We start from the raw sequence: 24,344 nt of genomic DNA, 5'->3' as shown, positions 1-24,344 counted from the left end.
AGGATGAAAAGCAGCTGGTTATAATCCAAGCCTATAGTACACAGCTGAGATTTTTATGCATATCTAAACACAGAAATCAACTTGGCCAATATAAAATACATTGCTGTCATTATGCCAAACCGTTTGGGATAGCTAAGTAATCATTTTGCAGGGTAGAAATATCATTAATCATAAGTTAAGAGTTTAGTAAGGTGCAGTTTAAGGAAATATGCCACGTTTTAAAATTAAAATAAGCAATTATGTCTGAACCTTTTCTGGAAGCACTGTTCCATGAACTCAGATGCATAATGCTTCAGTCTGCAAGGTTACCTTTGCAGCGTTACCTGTTTTCTGGTCTCTGTTGCTTTTAGGTGATATGATGGAAAGCTATTCTGGTGCATAGTCAGTAGTTGAAATGCCACCAAACTCAAATTTGTTAGCTCGGACCTTTAGCAGAGGTGAACTGATACAGTTTTTTACTCTATTTTGAAATAAGTGTATTGAAAAAGTCCAGGTGATGCACAGTGAAGTACTTCCTCTGAATTTCCCCATGCTTTTTTATCCTCTTTTCCTTTTGTCAGTCCGACTACATTGTGTTAGTTGTTTTTAGCGCTGTCGCAGAACTAGGATGCCGACTGTGCAGGTAAGTGCCTCTTCGTGCAGGCACCCGCATGTGGCCTTAAGTGTAGGCATCCTGGTGGGAAGCCACTTGGCAATCCTCCCCTGAGCCCTGTTCTCCAAGACTAATACTTTGTGCTGCCAAACTCAACAGCTTCTGACATAGGAAGAAGATTTTGGAAGTCTTTTTCAGTCTGATACGACCATGTGCATTATCAGATATGGCTGTATGTTAAACTAGCTACTGTGCCAGTCTATTGCATGACTGATTCTCGTTTATATATCTACTCTCAGCAGTAAATGGGTATCAAAAATCGAAGTTGTAGGCTCATATAAGTAGCAAATATCCTTTGTACTTCGTCCTTGTATCCCCATTTCAGCTAGCCACTGGGCAAGTCCCTCCAGGTACAATCAGCAGATGTACTTTTATGCAATGAGACCTTGAATCATGGGGAGTGGGGCCCATGTCTGTGATGTGTGTGGTACATGAGATAGATCAGTATGAAAGATAAAAAAATGCACCATAGTGAATGGGTACATTTCCAGAAAGTGCCAAGTACCTGTACCTCACCTGTACTTATTGACAAATCATTATATTGTTCCTCTTCCCCCTGCATAGTGAGACCAGTATAAGAAAGAAACCTGGCATCCAGATCTCCTGAGGCTTAATTAAGTGTCCTGAGTTGTAGACAGACCTTTTGGTTGTGCTGCCAGCAGAAAGGGCAGGTGTGTGTGCTGAGATGACTCCTGCAATTCTGTAGGAAGAAAGGAGGTGGTCAACATTTTGCATTCTTTGGTGTGTATTAATGTTCTGGCTTTTTATGACTGTTAAAAGGCATTATGGTTAATTTTGACTTATTCCCTCGGATTTGAAGAAAGTAGGTAGTCTTTCCTTATCTTAACAGAGCTTTGACCTTACCTTACATATTTATCACAATACCCTACGATATTCATTCTGTGACAAGCATAGTTTAGTTAATTTATAGGATGTGGGTAGGATGCTTTTGTTGATCGCTTCATTTTTCTCACTGCTTACTATAAGCTTTTGGAGACTCAGACTTTGTTACCAAGTTGCTTCTTCCTCTCACCTCTGTTTTGATGATTATTGAATTACTATTAAAGATTTTTGAGAAGAACTGCACTATTGATGTGGATCCTTTTTACAGGATTTTGCAGAAATGCAAGTACAGTTTGTGAGGAAACGAGCAGAAATTCCATACAAAGTCTGTTCAAATTTTTGGCTGTGCAAGGATTTCGTACTCCTCTAAAAGTCTGAATTGAATCTGCTGTGTACTCTGTGTCTGCTGTGAGACATAGAGGATCCATCTTTTTCTGCAGAGCTGTGATGCTTTTTTTTCTGAATGTCCTGTCTTTTTGGAAACTCCTTGAGACAGCAACTGAATTAGTCAATACAGCGTTGCCTTTATTTTTCTTCTTAAATTTGTCTTAATTTTCTTCTTAAATTAGACTCTGTCCTGGTTGCCATATATATAATACAGTAGTGGAATTCTGCCTGCAGGAAAGAAGGTGGTATCCAACATTTTTTGCAGCGTCATGTAAACCAGATCCGTGACAGTTCAGCCAACACCGCAGTTAATATACCAGTGTTTTGCCTGTAGCTTAGCTTGGAAGAATGGCCCAGCTAGGGAGGGAGTCCATATATTGGGAGACCCCGGGTGAATCCAGCTTCCAGGCACATTCTTGAACCAGTCTCCAAATCACTTTGTGCCTCAGTCCCTCATCTGGAAAATTGGTGTTTGGATTTTAGAGCCCTTGGGGGAAGAACATGAGGGAGTGGAAGGACAGATTATACGTGTTGAAGACAGATCTGTAGGTGAAAGTTGAACCTGATACTAATTGTTACCATATCTTTCCTTCTGGCATCTCTCAAAAATGCTTGTCATTCCTTTATTTAGATATAGTTGTTCCTTAAAGCAACAGCTACTAGCTGAAGGTACTTGGATAACAGTAAAAAACGTGCTGTATCAAAGATGGAAACCACCAAAACGCATATGATGGCTTTATATTCAGCATGTAGTGCACCCCAAGGAACCTCTTGAATTGCAACCAGCTCAGGTCCCTGAAGTTACCTCACCAGGTTATTGCCCTAGGACTCATCGTGGTTGCCTCATAGATTTTATGTTGGTCTCCTCAGTTACAGGACTAGTCCTTAGGAAGGAAGATGTCTGGTAAAATGTGTGGACTTCAATTACTTTTCTTAAGATCAAGATCAAAAGAAAGGTTCTCCGATATGTTTTCTTTCTTTTTTTTCCTCTCCACAGTCCTCTAGTAGTAGTTTATACCATGTAAAGTCTTTTCAGAATAATTTCCAGTGTACCAGCAGGTTCTCTAGCTGGCTCCCATGATACACTGAAATGAGTGTCATCTGGACGTGCTGTGTACTCTCTTTCCATATTCTGATCCTCTTTGATCACAGCAATCGAACAAGGAATTCAGATACTTCCTGGTTTGCCCCCCTCTATCTCTCTATTATTTTCCTTTTTGAAGACCACGTTAATGAAAAACAAGAATGTGGTGTTCAATATAAAAAAATACTGTTAGTACCTCAGCCAGCGTGGAATTTTTATAGATTGGTCCCTTTTATCTTTGAATTTCCTCTCTTTATTGAAAGACACAGAACTGCAGCAAATGTATGTTTTGTCTTTTTTGTTTCCAGCAGCGTGTAGCTTCTTCCTTCTTCAGTTTAGTAAGAAAATGAAAGCATCCTCTTCAAAAGCCATTTTTTCTCCACTGCACTTTAAATTTCACTGTGTAGTTGTCTAAGCACCTTATTGTTATGATTTTGGAGGGAAATGCAACTCTTCACTAACTTGCGGTTTGAACCCTTCCCCAGTCGAGCTTTGCATATGATAGCCTTCCTTGAAGAATGTAAATGGAAAGAGTAAAATGGGACAAGAGACCCCTGCAGGTATTAATCTATGGGATTGCCTCAAAATTGTTAATCCCATGTGGGTTCAGTTTCTGTTCACCCTGTTTTTCTTTAAATAGAACAGAATTCCACATCTTCATATTTTTCCTCCTCTGTGTCACTACCACTCTTTGTGGTTTGCAGTGCTTTATGCTCAGGTCGCCGCTGCTTTTTGTCTTTCTCGTTGCGGTCTAGCTTCCCCATGTACACGCTCTCCTCGTATTTGATGTCTGTTGGGCCACTCTTCCCTGCACAGGGGAACTGTAGAGCCCTCTGTAGTAAGGATTCTGCGTGGCTGTAGGGGAAAAGACATGATAGAATACCTGAAGATACATTTGCTTCCAGATCTGCACTGCCTGGTGATTTGCTCAGATGGACATCTGTACTAGCTGTGAATCTGACAGTGAGATTTGTGCCCCAACTTTCATCCCTGGCCTGCACGATGTGCCTTTTTGTTTCCTTGTCATCCCCTTCTGATGTTGGGATGCAACATGAATACCCAAGTTCACTTTCTGACAGTGGAAGATTTACATTCAGAGCAGAGCATCAGACAGAATATGTCAATTCACTAAGTAGAAATTGCAGTATATGTCAGAGAGGATAGCCTTGCCATTTACTAGGGTGGGTTTTGTATAGGAACAGCAAGTTCTCAGAGGGTGTCCCATGACATTGGGCAGTGGGATAGGATCTGAAAACTGAGCGCAAGATTTTCCTGACGTCACTAGCTGGTGTAGTAATACTGCAATTACTCATCTGGAGGGTTGTTTTCGTTTTCTTCCTTTTTGCTCAGAAGGGCGGGTTGGGATTATTCATCATCTTTGGCTAAACTGACACAAAGTTATGTGCAACAGATGGACGTCACCAGACTGCCTTTACATAGAGGTCATTAGCACAACATGTTTTGACAGGTCTGAATAGTTCAATCCCAGCCTCCACCACTTATGATACTATGGATGTTAGAGCACTGATAGCATCCTGCCATTTCAGTTATTCTTTAGTTCCACAACAAAAATGAAGCCTAAAAAAAGCATCCTTCCCATTACCTTCCCTTTCAGAGGGTTGCCTTCTAAAGTTTTTGTAGTAGGTTGCCTTTCCTCATGGAAGTGAGTTGCAGTTGAGGGAAAAAGGGAGCTATTTTGTTCGTTGGAGTTTCAGGAGGTTTTAGACTTACCCTTTCTTTTGAAACCATGCTATTAATTTGTGTGTCTGGTTTAGTTTTAAGACCTGCTTTGTCAATAAAAATAGTTTTCTTAAATGTGCTCTATCTTTGGAACCAAAGGAAAATGAAAATTTTGAAATCTTTACAGTAGATATTAATACCTCCTGCCTCCATCGGAGGTTCCTGCTTTCCTGCATGGGTATGGATGCATGCAGGTGAACGCTGACACGCATGCATTTTCTCTGATTGCTCTGGAGAAGCAGCATCATCAGTGGTGGCCACCGCATGCCTGCAGCAAGTAAAGAACAAGAAAGGAGACCAGACAGGCCACATCTTGTACCACCAAGATGCAGAAAACACTGCAGCTGTTCTCATGTAGAAGAAGAAAAAAAATCAGTGAGGGGGGAAAAAAAAAAGCAAGCTGCCTTTTCTGCCTTAGGAAAGCCATCCCACAGCACCACCTAGCAGACAGAGATGGATGTGAATAAAGACTTATGACAAGACTGGAGCAAACTGCCAGTGGGAGAATACGATGTTGAGCAGGACTGTGTGCTTTAAAACAGCTGTTCCAGATAATACCTAGCACAGGTCATTGATATGAGCTGAGTTGTGCTGTCCTTCCTTCATGCAGCTGTTATCCTTTCGCATCTGATATTTGTAGCCTGATGCAGCTAATGAACCTCTGCATGTTTGATGAAACACATCTTCAGTTTGGGGGTTTTTTTCGTTCTCTGGAGTTGTGCTCTCTGGCCCCATGTATTTTTTAACACACCTAGCTTAATCAGAGTGATGGCATTCTCAGTCGTCTTGAGATCTATTTATGTTCCTGTCTGCATTAGTCCAAGGTGCTATGGGGTGTAAATTGCCCAGCAGCCCGCTGAGCAATACTGCCAGAGCACAGATTTCAAAGAGCACGGTGACCACAGCCTGGTCCCACCACTGTGACTGGGGAAGACGTGTTAGAAAATAGTTAAGCTGCAGCTGCTGGCTGCCTCCGTTTTTGAAAGTCGTTGTTGCACACGTTTGGTTTTCTAGGGAGGCCACAATGCGAGGTTGCTTTTGGGCTGCAAATGTGAAGTATTTATTTGTGAAACTGTAGCAGATTTCAGCCTATGGCCTTTACTTTGTTACTTGATTAATCTTGCTCATCTCTGTACCTTAAATTGCCTTTTAGCCTTTCCCCTGCCATCCTATGCAGGTGGGTATGAAAGGCTCTGGCAATGCCCACTTATGGGAGACTGTCTAGGAGCTCAAAGGAAATATTCAGGACTCAGTTAAAGAGGTGATTTCAGAGCACAAGTTGTAGTTGGTTATGCTGAACTAGAGCAGCACTGGTCCTCCTATGAATTGTGCTGTGGATGTATGGGTTAGAAAAAAACCATGACTCATTAACGGGAAGGAGTTGTAGGACTTTCAGCTTGCAAAGATTTTTAATTTGGGATTATGTGTGTAGGCAGATATGCTTTACTATTCAGAGGCGGTACACAGAGATCTCTGGTAGCAAGACTGAAACCCTTCCAGGTTGTGAGATCTTATTTTCCTGGTTAAAGCAGAGGACTGGCTATCAAGACTCTTAATTTGCTGTGTAGCATTGGGAGAAATTAGTAGTAGTAGTAGTTTTAGTATTATTATTATTCAGAGCCAAGAACTATACAAAAAAATCCATATGTGGACACCAAAAATGTTCTTTCAAATATTGTGAGATATTTTATTTTTATGAAAGGAAATGTGTCTATGCAGTACCTCAGAAAACTCCTTTTTTTCTGGTGTTTCCATGATCACTGCAGTAGTATCTTTCATCCCCTTCACACAGTTGCTCCATGATACTTCTCATCTCTTTTATGGAACTGTTTAGATGTTAAGTAAATGTTACTTGTCAAGAGCTGTGAGAGCCTACCGTTTCCTAAAAACAGGAAAAATAACACCAAAAGTAAGAGTTCAGTGTGATTTTACTACTTTGAATAAACTCACCTCTTCAAAAATTGCACTCTACTGAGTTGAAAGGGTCAAATCTCAATTACATTTGCTTTTGTCTAAATCCATAGGAACCATTCCTGTCAGACATTACACAGCTACTGCAGTGCACTTCAGTTGAGCTTTCTGGGGTACAAAGGATCATGTTCTGCAGCAGTTTAGTTTACTGCTTTTGTGAACTGCTGCCCCTCATTAGGACATCACTGTATTTACTGATTTTGCCTGCAGTTACTCTTGACTTCAGAAGAAAGTGGAAGTAATCTATTGTGGTTATTTCAGGAAAAAGAAAGGCTTGGGTTTTTTTTCCTTCTTCTCTCTCTCCCCCTTTCCATCTGTACTGCTCCCAAAGAACTGAAACAACAGCCCAAAACTGATCTATGATGCAAGTCAAATCACTGCTGATTATGATCTCATGCCTCTGTGGGTTCAGCTCTTTGAATGACCATGGCAATTACTTGGCTAAAAACTATACAAGTCCCAGATGCTGAATAATTCTCAAATACTACATCTGAAATATGTTTCATTCTGACAATAACAGATCTGAAATGCGCATTAAATAATGCCACAATAAAGGCACATCTGACTGTGTAGCGGTTTGGTCAAATGTGTTTAGTCCTCAGGTTCAGAGTAGGGCACTGAGAAGGGTCAAATGAAGAGAAATCTGGGCTCTGCTAGCCACTCCCCTCTCCTGGTCACCACTGCTGCAAACCTACCTGTAGCTTGGTAGCTACAGCCTCCTAGGAATATACAGGCATATATTTGATTGCAGTTATCTTATTATGTTGCTGTTTGGTATTTTTAGACTTGAGGCAATAATGGTTGCATTTTAGGTGAGTTTGGAGGATGCTCTGTGGTGCTTCTGAGGCTCTGTTATCTCACTTGGGAGATAAGAAACCTGGTCCAGGCTTGTCTTTGAGCTGTACATGCAGATATCCAGGAAAGCAGGCTGTAGGGAGAGTTGTACACACACGCGTGTGAGCTCAGAAGCCCTGCTGGGCCTGTCAGTTTTGAAAATTAGTTTCTGAGCCTTAAATACTAGTCATAGCCATGTTCTGAGTCTGCTATATAGAAAACATGTTTGTAACCCTCTCTGTCTGCTGTCAAACTGGACCAAAACTAAGGATTGCTGTCACTGTGGTACTGATGAGGAACTGAAACACTAATTCTGTGAGTCATAGGAGGTTCGTTAGCAAGCTGCTCGGTATTCTCTTAAGTGCTTGGGAAAATTAAGTGATTTAACCTATAGTATCACAGGTGGTTACCGTAATCCCAGACCACACCTGGTGTGCAGAAAACTACTAGAACCTCATTGCATAAAAGGTCTCGTCTTCAGGTGATTTGTGAACTGAAAAGTACATTTTGGGTATCTGGATGGGCATCTGAATCTTAATGCGTGTAGGACTGCTCTGTTATATCAAAATTAGGTGATCACTTACTGGTGAAAATAACCAGTGTTATGGAACGTTCTGCACCCTGATGTCCCTTTCAAGTATATGTGTGTTTGGGGGGTAATATGGGTGTGTGAGAGAGAGACAGAAAGTAAGTTGCAGATGCCAGGCTTCGAAAAACAAAGTGTGCTTTAAAATAATAATCCAGGGGTCTCCAATTTGTTATTCGTGTTCTTGATATACGTTATCATTTAGTCACATTTAATCATTTAGACATGGTCTTGCACAACCAGCTCTAGGTGGCTCCGCAGGGAGCTGCACAAGATGACCTCCAGAGGTCTCTTCCAACCTCAACCATTCTGTGAATCACCCAAGGTTCCTCCTCCCTTTTCTGCTGTAGTGGTAGCCACATACATATGCCTTATAGTACAAAGAAAACAGTAAAAGGCAGATCTGTTTTTACAAGTTGTAACAGAGAAATTGACTATCGGTCAAACTGGAGTTGGGATCTGGACATGGTGACAAATCTGGACAGTAGAGTCCTCTCAAGGATGTTGATGAAGCTGAAGTTGACATTATCTAACCTGCAAATCTTTGGAACATGAGTGAACATCAGTGTGATTAGAGTTAACCCCAGCTTGGGCTTGGGAAGCTATTCCCACATTACCAGGAGGAGTGCTGTATAGAAACACTTCCATTTTTATTACCCAAGCAGGAGTCTGAGAGGTCTCTTGGCATGTCTTTCTCCTTTCTGTGATTCAAAACCAAGCATACATCTTTTCAGTTTGCATGTTTGTTTAATTTGCTCCAAAATTGAGGGTGGTTGTGATGAGTTTGGTTGATACAAGTCAGAGGAAGAAGGTAGCCTGACATACAGGAATTACATTATCTCCTTGAACATTGAACTTTGAATCTCTTCCAAAATAGTTAGTTATCACTGTCATATGAGAGTACTGTTGCCTACCATAATAACATCATATGATCTTGCCATTCTCCAGCTGCATGCAGAAGCTGCATACCTGCTAGCATTTATGAACCCAAAATTTAAAATATCTCCATCTCTGCCCTCTTTCAGTGAAGGAGGGAGTTAAAATAATGTGAAATTGCTAGGGCTGTGTAATTCAGCAGTGCCTTAGCTGATATGCAGTGACTTGTGCCCCCATAAATCAGGTTTCTAAATGCTAGCTGTGTGGAAGATGCTGCGACTCAGCTCAGAAACCCACCACGTGGGAAGCTGGGAATAGGTGTAGGCTCAGTTACATTTTTGGTTTCATCATGGAGTCCTGTGGATGTAGAAAAAAGCATCTGGACTGTACTGATGATGTGAATTAGATTTGAGCATAGCCACCTTTTCCAGACTTGGGAAAGCTGTGACAAATAGGTGATTGCTGGAGGAATGTGACTGCTTCTGTTATGTTTAGATGCTCCTCAGAAAGCAGCTTTATTCATTATTTGGCAAGTTGTCTGAAGGTAAATAAATGGGTCTGGTTTTGCAGTCAAACCACTGCTTCTGGGTTCCTTTTTGTGCCTGATCATACTCAGAAGTTTGAGATTAGAGAAAAATCTTCAGTCTATACATACAGTGAAATACTAGTATTCTTACCGTTCCAGTAATAAGTGGAATATATACATACGTATCTCCTTTCTCCAGTTTTACTTTATTAGTTGTTCTTTCAAGAGGAGTTTGTGATGGGTTTGTTTCATGGTTTCATGTATGACACTTGTTCTTTAAACAATTTTATTCTTATTTCAGTAGTTCAAACCACTAGTATGTTGTTTTTTAGGGTGCCTAAAAAGGATAACCTGTTAACAATTATTCGCTTAAGAAAGATGTTGCAATAGATAATATATTTTAGTTTGGTCTCTTCATTAACACACTATCTTCAACCACTTCCACACATTTTATACATAGGTTGGTTTGATTCTGAGTTTTTGCTGTTGAAATGTTGTCTATGAGATTGTCCAGTGTCAGGAAAGGACTGCCAACCATATCATTAAACTTACAGGAGTTTTCAGGTGAAGTTATTTAAACCCAGCTGTAGTTTTGGTATTTAATATGAGTGCTTTTTAATGGAACTGTTGAAAGAACAAATTTCACGTGCGTAAAACCACAGAATAATAACAGAGTAGTTTTCCACTATACTTGCAGACTCAAATAGTTTTTTTCCCCTAGGGCCCTTGAACTCAACCTTGTTATTATTTAAACAGGACATCGCCAAGGCCACTAACTCTAGTGAGTTGTTTCATGAGCAGTAGAACTAATGAAGTAGTTTGTTATCTTTGTTCTCGTCCTTCCTTTCTTTTTCCTTGCCATCCCGCATGCTCTTGGTACCATCAGTTCTGCCGTGTATCCCGTGCCTGTCTTTGGTACAGCTGGCAGCCTGCGGTGTGGCTGGTGGAGGGCTTCATGAGGACTAGTTTTCTAGCTGGTTCCCTTTCAAAATGTCTGGAAACTTCCTTTTCTCTGATGAGAATGCTTATTTGGGGGTCTCTAGTAATGCAGTTTTCAAGTTCAGTAGGAACATAGCTCAATTACTGTCAAATATGACTGAATTCAGTGGGCAGATCCCATAGTTACAGGGAAGAGTTAGTCTACAAGTGGACAGTGGGAGGGACAGCACCGCTCTCTAAGGAAACAAGGGTGAAAATGGAGTGCTCCTCATGACTGTCGTGTGTTTGAATGGGTTTAATTTTGTATGGAGGCTGTGAGAGAAGGTACTCTGATAGTTTCCTTATTTCTCTGTTTTCCTCTGGCTTTGACCATAATTCAGCAGAGCCACGTATTTTATTGGTGATGACTTTCACAGGCAGGGACAAGGTCACCTCTGAGCTTCACCTGAGCTGTTCTGTTCATTGGCCAGGAGGAAAACTAACTTCGTGAAGATTCTGGAGTTTTGAGATGCTGCTTTGTACACAGTTCCCATATCAAACGTACTGCAGGTCTGAAGCTCAGGAAGCATTCTCTGCTGGTGTCATGAGGAGAGTCTTTTTTTACATCACCTACAGGCCAGCCTGTATAAATCAGAGGTCTGGCTATGATAGCAGGTGGGTCTCAGAAGAAAGTGGTTTGGTATGGAAAATTGATGTGGAGCAAGTGGACTTGCTTCTACATAGTTCCTAATCACTCATGAAAATCTTGAAGCAGTGATTTAATCTTAAATCTAAAGTCTGCATTTGGAATTTAAAATATTTCTGAGAACACACATTAGTCAGATATTTATTTGGAGGCTTAAAAAAAGGAAGTAAGATGCAATGTTACATCTTCTATTTGCCTTTTAAGTTCATGGTACTTCAGATTTCCCATTTGTGAATTGCTGCCCGCTTCATGGAACTGTTGCATGACTTGATTAATTGTAGATGGCTTTCAGATCCTTAAATGCAAAGCATGACATAAGCAACACATCAGTAACTTCTCTTAGTATTTTAAAGTATCAACAAGTTATCTAATCCCTTCTCTCTTTAAAATTGACTGCCTTTTGTATTAAGTACAGTGACATTGTATTACATAAGATGCCTTCACAAACCAAGATTTCGCTCAGCTGCATAGCGAAAGCTAGAATAGTGTGATATGAAAGGGATTTTGTAAACGGGAGTGAAGAGAAAGTCCTGCCTGCAATTAAGTTAATAAACCCCCTTTTCCTCTCCCAGTTTTTTTGAAACACAGCTAAGGAAATATCAGTTTGGCCCTGCCCAAGGAAAAGAAGTTGCTGAAACTGCCATTCTCCCAAACCTTTTCTGTTGCCAGAGGTTCAGCCCAGTGTCCATCTGTTGAGGACAGCATAGTTCAAGGCTAACATCATACATCAATGTAGAGGGCTGGTGGGAAGGCTCAGCATGCAACTCTTCTATCATTGTGAGAGGAAAAAACAGGTGCCAAATAGCCTTAAACATATTTCTTCTATGTAGGCACATACACCCTGTTCCTGTGATCGATTTTAGTTTGCAAATTCATCTTTTATGTGGAATTCTAATTCCTTGTGGTTGCATATGTTACTGCTTATTATCTACTTCCTATTACCAAAACATAAACTATCACTGTTATGTCTGTTGCTGAACAGATCATCAGAGCAGTGTTCAAGAGAGGCAAGGTTATTTTTTGTTCTTTCTGCTCATCAGAAATACACATTTTATTTAATAGACATATGACTAATTCCTAAAGACCCCTCTTGTTTAAAAAAGTGGGACATACTCTTAAACTACTTTGACTGTGACCTATAGACCTTAGGGTCATGCATTTGCAGTAACTACCGAAAAATCGCCTAGTCAGACAGCATGTTTCCAGATGCTAAGTTGCATTAAAATGACATTATACACATCATAGTATTTTTTTTATTTTTGCATAAGGCTAGTTGAGTATGTGCCCAATGAAGGTTATGTTATCTAATGAAAGGAACAGACTTTACTAGACAATCTTACTCTATGATCCATAACATGAAAATGCCCGAAAGCCCTTGCTATATATAAACAATTCAAGGTGCATGTTTGTAGAAGAAAAAAGAGAAGAAAAACTTCTGTTCTTTATCAAAGCTCTTTGATAGCACATTACGTGCTAGCATGAGTTTTAGCAGAAATTGCTTCTCACGTTACTGTCATTTCTCTCAGACTACGTGTTTTATAACTTATCTAAGATAATATAATCACAATCCTTACCTAGACACAGAAGGCAGGTCTAGATGTACTGATGGTGTTCATTTGGTTGGAGTCCTAGAAGATAACTGCGTTTGGGAAGGGTTAATAAAAGCATCAACAGGTTGAATACGATGAAACTGCACAATTTGAAGAGAGAAAGAAAAGAAAATCTTACTGTAAATCTTTACAAGTGAAGCATAATTCCTGTTCTGGACACAGGCTGATGGCAAATTTCCAGTGAAATGTTTTTGGTTTGTGTTTTGCAATGGAAAAAGCTAAAAATTTAATTGAAACCAAACCCTTCTGTTTCAGCAATTTCTGAAAGCGGAAAAGAGAAAGACACTCAAAACTGGGGAATACCTAATAGCTCTGTGAATGGGGCCCTTGGCAAATGTGTGATGACACCATCTCAAGAGTCACCTGAGACTAAAGAAGTTTGATCCTTTAATGTCCTGTAATTGCCATGTCCTGTCCTCCTTTCTGGCTGAATAATTATATGTCATTTTCACACAATGAACAGTTCTCACAGGAGAAACCAAAGGGATCGGTCTGGTTGTAGGGGAGGAAAACAAGAAAAGATTTCTCTCCTGTCGTAAAGCAAAGAAAAACATCATTTTAGACTGTTTCATGGGATGAGAAAGTCACTTCCCCACCTCATGGGAAGATCGTCGTTGCTATTCCAAAAGGAGGAGAGTGGAAAAAATCCCTGTAGCATCTCCTGTCTCATTCCAGGATCTGCAGCACTTTGATTTTTAAACAATATCTGTATGACATAGTGATTGCTGCATGACAAATGTAGCTACATTGTTAGTTCATTACAAATGGCTTGATACAGGGCCAATTTCTACTCCCAATATATTCTTTTAAAGCTCCCATCAGAATTGCATGTATTAATCTGAGGGCCACTCTGGCCTGTAATATGTTTTGATTTTTTTTGTATGAATTGCCTGCTTCTGTGTACAGATTTTTTTCATTTTTCCCCCTTCTGCTTCTGGACCATGATTGATGATGTAAATAATCATTTCCAGGCATGAGTCTTCTTTTTTTTTTCCTGTTGACCAGTCACTAATCACTACTTGCTCATCCCTGTGTTTTGTTGGTAAGCCAGATGAATTTCTTTTTAATGTCCTTCTTTCTCTTCATGTCAGAAATCTCACCGCAGATCAATGACAGATACATACCACATATATAACAGTGCGCAGACCTTATAATCATTATCTAGTACGTTTACAAAGTTCTGAGAAATTTCATTCTAAGAATAGTAAATGCATGCATTTCTCTGCCATCCCTAGCATTACATGCTCGGCAGAGAGAAAAGCTTAAAGGAACATTCAGATTTAAAAGGCTGTTGTTTAATTGGCAATTTTTTAGCTTCTTGCATCTAGGTATATAAGGCTTTTCATCTCGATCTAACTCACCTTCCTGCAACGTCTGCGCATTCAGTCCTGAGCCTGCAAAGCACTTAACAACAGTTACTTTGCCTTATTTAAGCATCCCTCTTCGAAGATTTGAGCGAAAATGGCTGAATATTAAAATGGGGTCTAGATTATTTTAATATATACCACCTAATAAAAATTCTAGTGCTTAAAATAGACGTGGCATCATGCACATTCTTATTTGTGTTACTGGTATATCAGCCCGCAGATACATAGATCATTTAATAATCACAGTCTTAATGAAATAAAATGCCTGAGTGTACATAATATTCAGTACCTAGAATGGGGTATTTACATACTTTACGCATACTGTATTTAACTGTTGCTTCCCATGCATCTCAGCTTTCTGATACCTCCACGTGCCCTGCGCACCCTGTGACTTGGGCGGTTGTTGCCTCTCTGATAGCAAAGTGGAGAAATTAGCTTGTCTTCGTTGCAGCCTCAAAAGCAGCTTTTAAGGCCCCAGCACATATGAAGTCTTTCTCCCTTCTAGAGAAGGGTGATTACACTCATTTGAGAAGTTTTGTGGTGTTCTGTAGATTATTTAGACTTCTAAATTTTTCATCATTCTCCTTAAAAGAGGTTGCTTTAAAGTTTAGATGGAAAAATAAGCTGACCAGAAACACTTGGCTCAGGTGACGCAGAAGGGTCTCATTCTTCTGATCTTTCTGGCATTCAGGAGCTATGAATAGAAAGGAACTGGATTACGAAATAGAGTTGTCACCCCTTTTGGAATTAAGTAATTGGCCTCAAATGTCAGTTTTGGAGAGGAGAGTCAGAGAATAGAAAGGGTTTGGTTTGTTTCTTTGTTCTCTAAGGCATTTGCAAATCCTGGTAATAGAGGTTTCCAAATGTTTTACCCCCTAATGTCCTTGTTTGACACATCACCCCCTTCTGATATACTTTTGTCTGGATTGTGTAAATGCTGCACAACATATTTACAAAGCTATTTGCTCTTGCTGTAGACGTTATGGTTCTTTCCCATGTATAGTCACACCTGCGTACTTCTGAGGTAGCTGGCATCTAGCCGTTCTATCAGAGGTGGCTCTCCCTGCTTGTGCACCCAGTGCTGGCTGGCTGAAATCAGTACCAGTTGGTTTTCTGCCATGCAGATGTGAGAAAGGCCCAGTAAGATGCTGGCTGCAGTGGAGACATCCTTGTTGCATAAATATGGGTGACCAGCTTGTGAAATACTGAAATGACATTGTTCCAGAGATTCGAGAAAATTAATACTTATCAGAAAATACTGGGATGTTGTATGTGTCAGGTAAGTTATGTTTCTAAAAGACTGGCTACAGATATGCATCCTTGGCAAAGGGCTTTCGTATGTCGTGCAGGCACATACCTGGCACTGACTACCTGACTGAGAAATAAGATCAGCCTCCTGCTTTGTACGCATCCTGTTTTATGGGCTGTAAATACCTCAATTTCTACTAAAGCTGTGCCTATGCAAAGGGATGCCAACATAAGATTATCCAGTTATCATTCCCCTTCCTCATCTGTTTTCAATATTAGATTTCTGATTTCAATCTGATTTCAAGATTAGATGTTTCTCTGAGAACAAGGGCAGAAGGGTTCCAGGTGCATTTTTATCTTTCAGGGAAAGAAAGTGAACAAACTGGCACAGTTCTGGGATGCCACAAAATACAGACACCTTATGCCAGAGCACTAGTAAGATAAGATTGCGTTGTGCGGTCATTAGAGGCAAACCTTCTTTCATACAGAACAGACAGCTCTCATTGCCCATATCCAGTAATGCTGAAGTTGAAGCATAGCCCTGAGGCTTCTAATACCTTGTAAACCAACAGTAAAATAGTGAGCTAGTAGCAAACAAGTAGATAGAGAAAACAAGGTTTGCTTCTAGTATATATATTCTTCTAATATATATTCTTCTAATATATATACTTGTCTTTTTGTATATGTGGAAGTGTGAGTGTATATTTATATATCTGTAGTTTTACCAGGTGCTGAAGGAGCTTTTTGACCTTTTTGACCTATTAGCAACAACAAATATGGCAGGAAACCAAAGAGCTGGATACAAACTCTGGTTGAATCCCAAATTATAATTTGGAAACGTTAGAAGAGATTTTTCATCATTGCTCTGCTATAGAGCTTTTTCTTTTTCTTTTCCTTTTTTTTTTCTTTTCAATTTTATCCTTGCCCATCTCATGAGATTCATCCAGAGACATGTAAGCCAAAGCTATGCTTTGGTCTGACTCCCCTGTCTGAACAGGAGACAACTGGCTGAGAATAACAGATATAAAAATATATGGAACATGTAATGTTGTAAGAAATCCTAGGAGAACCTCAGTGTTTTTTTCTTTATGCACATCTAACTTTCTGATAGATAAAGTAAACATGTCTGGTACTTATTTTTGATGGCCTTGGCAGTAATGCTACAAGCTCAAGGTGAATGTTGTTAGGACTAAATTTTCTCATGGCAGGTTTTAACTGGCACTTTTTGTTCATCTTCTTTTTCTGCCTCTTGTCTTCTTTTGCCTGTGATTCTCCCTTGAAAAATACCCATTAAGGGTATTGAGTCCTGGTAAGTCTTCTAAAAAATTAGGGAAAATTACAGATACTACTTTTAGCATCACACCATTTAGTTCTGTCTACTCATTCTGAATTTGAACAAGAGTTAGTAGTGTGCCCTTGTGTCAAAGAAGGCCAACTGCATGTGGGGCTGGGTTGGTGGGAGTATAGCCACCAAGTTGAAGAAGTGCCTCTCCCTGTTCGGTGCTGATAAGACTGCATTGGGAGTTCAGGGGTCCTGTTTTGGGCTCCTCAGTACAAGAAAGATTCTTACCTACTGGAGTGAGTTCAGCGGGGCTTCTCTGTGATAGTTAGGGGGGAGAGCACATGGTATTTGAGGAAGAGGGAACTGGGTTTGTTCACCTAAGTTGAGAAGGCAAGCAGTGTTAGGTCCCTTCCAACTTAAATTACTCTAAGACTCTCTTAAGCTCAATATTTATGTTTCCTTTTCCTTGCTTATGACAGAGGGAAAAATAATGTTGTTATATTATATATTATAATATGTTATTTTATATACAGCAATAGATACATATTTTATTTTTATGTATATATAGAAAATCTTCCATTCCAGGAAGATCTTTCCTTCTCTTGAGAACAGAGAGTGGTTTTAGCCCCTTGTGAAATGTGAAACTGAGCCACATTGCAGGTGCTGGCTGTTCCCACAGCACTAGATCTGAAGTTAGGGGCATCTTCGCACCCCACAATAAAGAAGGGTTTCAGCTTTTCTGTGCACCTCTCACCGGCGGGCTGGACTCTCGCTGCACTGCATGTTTCTTTAGCTACAGCTCCACCTGGCTGTGTCCTATCAACACGATGAGTACATGGCCTATGAAGCCATGTCCCCGCTTGGATTAGGCCTCGTAGGATTTAGCCATAGTAAATCTTTAGTTAAAAATCCAATGCCCAATTCTCCTTTAAATTTGAATAGCATAAATCGAAAGCAACTACATTGCCTTGAGTGAAATACTAAGTTTTCAGTCAATTTTTTTTTTTGCTTTCTTCCTTTTTAAAAAAAAAATCCTAAATGTTTAAATCTGAACTTCACAATTATTGCTTTGGTCTCTAAGTCAATGAACTTTCTGACAACATTCCTTGTAAAGGCTTAAGCCTTTCCTGGCAAGTAATTAACAACTGGGACAAGCCCTTCCATGAGACATAAGTTTTGCAGCCTGTTGTGTGGTCTGTTTGGCCGGGTCTGTAATATATTTCCGATTGTCTAAATATAAAGAGATAAAAAGGAAAGGGACTGCCAAACTCCACTATGTAACATAAAGCGAGTCAGAGGGAAAAGGTTTATAATTTTTCTTCTTCCCTTTATATTGCTGGTTACTTCTTATCTTTAGCCAGAAGATACTAACATCATTTCCTCTCTATAAATTAGCTCACATGTGATACAAAAACACTATATGACTTTTTTTTCTAACTTAATAAAAGTTTTGATACTTCAATGCTATGAAATTCAAGAATCCTGATTTCATCTCAGAACTGTTAAAACATCACTTTACTGAGCCAGTGGGCATGTATATTGCCTCAGTGAGTCATCTTTTTTAACTAAGCAGTAATATTTAGGGTGGAAATTGGGAATTAATCATAACCACCTATGTTTGCAAAGTGATGGTACCAGGGCTTTTTTTTCATGAGCTAGCACAAGCACATTTCTACCTCTTTTATTGCTCTTACGACATCTAGTCCTGTTTGAACTAATGGTGTGATTGCCCCATGGATTATAACAGAACTGCATCTCTGCTGAAACTGATTCAGAAAGCAGTTGTGTCCATCTTCGCTACTGAATGAAAGCCCAGTAAATCCCAGAAACAACCTTAAAAGCCTTTATGAAGTTTTTAACAGTGATTCAAATGAACAGTGATTCACCTACTCATGAATGAAATAGGAAACTTTTTTCTATTGCTCCCATTGCTGTGCCGTCTGGGTACATCATGTGAAATAAAACAATGCCAGTGATTGGCAAAAACTCCTGTGGCTTCACAAAGGGAAGCAAGAAAGTCGATGAATTGCTGCTTTTCTTTCCTGCTACGCAATCTCCCAGTTTTGAGATTTACAGTTATTTTATTTGCAATGTAGCTGTCTACTACTTAAATAATTGAAAAGGCATGCCCTGCAAACACATTTTGTAATTCACTCCCGAAGATATGAAGATCTCCCACTTTGATAATCATCATAGTTAATCACAAATGAAAACTTTCTGAATAGCTGCCCATTGCGATACCCGACGCTTAATGTGTCAGCAGCAGCATGCATGAGTTGCTACAGGCAGGTCAGGCTCACAGGGTGTCATGAAGGGATCATTTAACAGGTAGGTTATCACACTGGAGGCCACGTAAGAAAATAGACCCTGCTTCACGTGGGTCTCGGCAGCAAGTATCCCTGGAACAGACCTTTCAGAGACTTTGTGGTGCCATGGTGAATAATTAGAGCTAATTTTAGTGTGAGCAAGTCAGGCTCTGGACTGTCCTTGTGTCTGGGGGGTGACAGGCTGTCAGATGCCTTGAAGGGCCTTTGGCTGGCTGAAGACTTCAGTTTCCAAGGGGCAGTGCAGCTGCTTGATGACTGCCTGCTTCTGTCAAGACAAACTGTTAAAGCAGTATTAAAAAGCACCATTGTAAGATGTGTGCAAAGGTTGTGTGGGTCACAGGTAGCTAGCAAGTCCCCAGTGTAGCCATTGTGCGGCTTAGTCTAGGACTGCAGTATTTTGGTTTTGTACTTGCCCAAGGTGTCCAAAGCAGCATGCAGGCTTAAAAGTACCCACAGGAGTCTAAAATGCTATTTTCTGTTGAGCAGGAAACAGCATGTTTTAAATTCAGTTTTCCTCAAAGACAGTGGCTGTGCTGACTACCAGCAGAAAGCTGCCGTGGCATGTACCTTCACCTACAGACACCTCCACTTCCCAGGGCTGAGAGACTGTCTTGTGAGGAGTTGGATAAGCTCTGAAAATTTGCGGGTTGAGGAATTGAACTTACAGTGTCCTGCTACTAGCTAAATGGCAAGAAAAACATAGTTTTTCTAATCGCTCCTTCTCTCTGGGACTGCTTCTTGGATGGTATTTTTTCCTTACGCTGTCATCTGTTAGCTTATTAATACAGGAGGTTGACACCTGCAGAGAGCACCCGAATAAGCAGCCGACTTGAGCCTTGGTCTGGTGCAACTGCAGTGGGCTGCCCTGAGGCTTTACAAAGTTTGCAGCGTGGCAGATGCAAGGTGCACAGGGACTAGCTCTGTATTACCGCAGCTGCCGTGGCCAGCAGGCAACAGTTAGAGCAAAGGCATTGCAGAAGGTCCTTCTTACTTTCTGGAAGAAAAAGACATTTGTAAAAAATAGATATAAACTCGGCGTGTCACTCACTGATTGCTGTCAAATGGAAACGTATGGGAACTTTGCCATTTAGTACTTAAGTGTAAATGCATCCTGTTGTCAGCCTGTGACCAAGCCTTGAGGTTTTAAGGACCATCAAAAGTAATATCCAAGATTTGCTTTCTAGGGAAAGGTTCCTGATCAGATTAGTAGGTAATGCACAAGTAGTTATCTGGGAAGTATGTTAATGCTAGAATTGTTTACAGTAATCTGGTACCTCCTGTTTTATGCAGTAACTTTACAAAACAAGTGGAAACATGTTTGAAATTCTTACAATATGTCTATTAAACAACTGATCTTGGTTGCTAAGGGAAATGTCACTACAGAGCAGAAACAGTGTGGTATTGGCCTGCCAGGCAAATACACAGATGTCCAGTGCAATTGTGAGGAAGTGATTTATTGGTGTATCAGCAGTGTCTTTCCAAGGAACAAATATGCTGTGTGTCATCAGATTTCAATTTTGTCTAATTTGACTACCCCATGTATCTATGAAGTATCACTGCAGCAGTACAACTGCAAATTAGGCTAACCAGGTGTCTTAATGGACCTCGTCAGGTTTGTCACTGGGATTTCCTGGCTGTCAGCCCTAAAAATAACTGCTTTGATGATACATCAAGTCTGACAGAGTCTAGGTTCAACAACAGAAAATTTTACATTGCTAGATAGTATCACCGCAGTGCATTAAGCTCAATTCAGGACAAGTGGGTAAAACACGAAAAGCTAGGGAGATACCTGCATCACTGTTCACACTAAACTCAGTGTTTATAGCGGTAGGCTGCAACCTGCATTTTAGCTCATTACCTTAATGTGAGCTCAAGTACATCTCTGTGAGTGGCAATATGAACACAGTAGCTTGAGCCTATGCCTGTTGCACTTGAAGTCTTTTTTAGAATATAGACACAGTTGCTGTCTTTGAGCGCATCTATAAAATGATTAATAGCGATTCTTTGCCTCTTATGAGAGTTGTGTTGTGAGGACTTGAAAAAATGAGGGAATGGGAAGGAGCTAATAGTGACAGAAACTATGTATGTGTGTGTGTGTGTATATATATCCCTGAAACAGTTTAGCAATACAGTGTAATGATTTTTTTTTTCCTTTCCCTCTGCATGAGGCATTTTAATAACCAGGCAGTTCTGTTTCAGAGTGCCTACCAACTTAATGTAATGAGACAGAGACAGGGATTTTTCTGGAGTGTGGCTTATCTCTACATGACTGCATCCTAAAGTAGATTTAAAAACCTGTCAATGGCAAAGGAGAGAGTAATGACTGCATTACTGTAGCTGTCTCATTAAAAATCTTACATGCTGTTGGATAGATTTGTTGCAGAGCAAGGTAGCAGGTAAATACAGTAAACTTACAAATACCTGTTTTTCTGGAGCTTGATTCAATCACAGTAGATGGGACATTGTATTTCTGGGACCAGCGGTGTATCACCTTTTATTTGGCTTTAAATCCATGATTTAGATTGAGGATATAACAGATTTGACCTGGAATCAATTCTCCTAGTAAAAGTCCTCTCAGCGGGGCATGTAGAGCCCTGCCTGTTAAAAACTCATCCTCTTTCACATCTCCTAGTAAAAACTCCAAATATTCATAGAATTATAGAATCATAGAATGTTATGGGTTGGAAGGGACCTTAAAGATCATCTAGTTCCAACCCCCCTGCCATGGGCAGGGACACTTCCCAGGATGCTCAAAGCCCCATCCAACCTGGCCTTGAACACTTCCAGGGTTAGGACATCCACAACTTCTCTGGGCAACCTGTGCCTCACCACCCCCATAGTGAAGAATTTCTTCCTAATACCTCATCTAAATCTACCCTCTTTCAGCTTAAAGCCGTTACCACTTGTCCTATCACTACATGCCCTTGTAAAAAGTCCCTCTCCAGCTTTCTTGTAGGCGTCCTTTCAGGTGCTAGAAGGCTGTGATAAGGTCTCCCTGGAGCCTTCTCTTCTCCAGGTTGAACAAACCCAACTCTCTCAGCCTGTCTTCATAGGAGAGGTGCTCCAGCCCTCTGATCATCTTCATGGCCCTCCTCTGAACTCTTTCCAACAGGTCCACGTCTATCTTATGTTGGGGGCCCCAGAGCTGAACACAGTACTCCAGGTGGGCTCTCATGAGAGCAGAGTAGAGGGGCAGAATCACCTCCCTTGACCTGCTGGTCACGCTTCTTTTGACGCAGCCCAGGATATGGTTGGTTTTCTGGGCTGCAGGCACACATTGCTGGCTCATGTTGAGCTTCTCATCAACCAATACCCCCAAATCCTTCTCCTCAGGGCTGCTTTCAATCCATTCTCTGCCCAGCCTGTATTTGTGCTTGGGATTGCCCCGACCCATGTTCAGGACCTTGCACTTGGCCTTGTTGAACTTTATGAGGTTCACACAGGCCCACCTTTCAAGCCTGTCAAGGTCCCTCTGGATGGCGTCCCTGCCCTCCAGCATGTTGACCTTAAGGAAGGACGTGTTTTTTCACATACCTGATCATGCCAAGCAAGTCCCTGAAAATTCTTACTCAATGCTTTGAAAATTATCTAATACTCAAATGGTCATCTCTGGAAATGGGAGACCTCTGATGAAACTGATAGAGTTTGGCTACTGATTTCCAGTAGGTTTGTTATACTGATGTCAAGTCTTTGCTGAATTTACACTCCTGGGGATGTTCAAAAATTAGTTTGAAAACTTACAGGCAGAAAGCTCAGTTCCAGTATATCACACATTTTGTGACAGGGTGGGATAGTTGGAGGTTAAACACACTTTCTCCCAAGTTGTGTAAATAGTGAATATCGATGTATTTAATTATTTAAGCATTAAATATTGACATTATAAGTAAAGAAAAAAGCATGAGGAGAAAATCTTCCCATCATACAGCAATTTGACAGCATTAAAAGCTCACAGAGAAAGGGAGGAATAAAAGTTCTGTTGAGAAATAAAGGAATATATGCGTTCTTAGCTCAGTAGAGTCTGTGTACATCAGGCTTTAGACAACAGTGTGGGGGATATGCATAGGTGCATGCGTAGGTGGGATGTTCAACCTTTTATTAGGTGTGTCAGCATTAAGATCTCGTTTGGATTCATTGACTATTGAGACTTCCTTAGGAGAGCATTGTCCGGTGAATGAAATTTTCAACCAACTGGCTACCTTTCATTTTTTCAGTCCTGGCACAGCTTAATCTCTTCCATTCGTGTCTTACTACCAGATCTGAATTGCTGCACGTGTCTTGCCCAGTGTCACGGAGCACATCTGGAAATGTTGTGGTTTGCTGAATGACAAGTCGCACTCTTTCCTTCCAGTTCCGCCTGGTGGTAAAGACAGCGCTGAAGCTGCTGCTGGTGTTTGTGGAGTATACAGAGTCCAACGCACCGCTTTTAATCCAAGCAGTATCTACCGTTGATGAAAAGAGAGGTGAGTAGCCTTACTTGGGGGGTGCAAAATCCCAGCAGTGCTGAGATCAGGGTGGCATTTCATCATTGATTTCAGTGGTTCTAGGGTTGCTGTCGTGATGCCTGCTTTGTGTGACATACCCTTCATTTCTTGATTAAAAGCATATTTTAGGTACTCATGCAATTTAAGATTGTTTTGAGGAATGAATTGCAGCGGGAAAATGAAAACTGAAAAGCCGAGATACCCGTCTGCCGCCCTGTGCACCGCAGTCATTGCCCCTTCCCTGCATCCATGCGCAAAGTAAGCCCCATTGCATCTTCCGACCTTGGAGGCTCCTCCGGCCAGGCTGTCTTTCCACTTCCTTCTGAGAAGCAGCAGTCTGATTTAAAAGAGAAAATGATATCTAATCAGTGTAATCCCTTTGAAGAGAAAGACGAGGTCAGTAATAGTACAGGCTTTACAGTAAAAGTAAAACCATCTGTTGTTACATTAAAATAAAGCCCTTGAGCAGATACTATACTATGAAATCTGTTACCCTTCAGGCTCATGAAAAATACTTGAATATGTATACTGTATTTTTTACAAATAAATAGAACAAAAATGGTTCTTTCTTGTTCTTCCCACAAAGCCATTGCTAAGCTCCTGGGGCATTCTCTCTTGATGCAAAACATTCCTTTGCCTCAAGGAGAGTTTTTGAGGTTGGGAGAGCCATTGTTGTGGTCTCAAACACATGGAGGTTGAAAGCAAGATCCCCTCTGTGGAGCAACTGCCTCCATGCTGAACTTGTTTGAGTGACTTGATATGGTAAAAGTGAAACAAAAAAGTTGGGGGATGGGGAGAAAGGAGAAAGTAGCCAGGTTTTGCTTTCAGCTATCAGCATGAGTGTTTTGAAGAGACCCAAAAAAACCCCAAATTGTCTCTTATGGCAGGGGAGCAGATAGGGGCAAT

General features: G+C 40.7%; 1 protein-coding gene across 3 annotated transcripts in view; it reads left to right on the top strand.

The window, feature by feature from the left end:
- FHOD3 (formin homology 2 domain containing 3) overlaps window positions 1-24,344 on the top strand; it is a 412,474-nt gene that overhangs the window by 254,293 nt on the left and 133,837 nt on the right. For all 3 annotated transcript variants that reach the window (XM_059815484.1, XM_059815487.1, XM_059815486.1), the window contains exon 7: window positions 23,306-23,417. In XM_059815484.1, the coding sequence (XP_059671467.1) occupies window positions 23,306-23,417 (112 nt within the window). The remainder of the gene's footprint in view (window positions 1-23,305; window positions 23,418-24,344) is intronic.

This window comes from Gavia stellata, chromosome 3 (genome assembly GCF_030936135.1).
Source record: "Gavia stellata isolate bGavSte3 chromosome 3, bGavSte3.hap2, whole genome shotgun sequence".
In the NCBI taxonomy this organism is placed as follows: Eukaryota; Metazoa; Chordata; class Aves; order Gaviiformes; family Gaviidae; genus Gavia; species Gavia stellata.
Note: the sequence above shows the minus strand (reverse complement) of the source record. Positions and strands in the feature narration are given on the sequence as shown.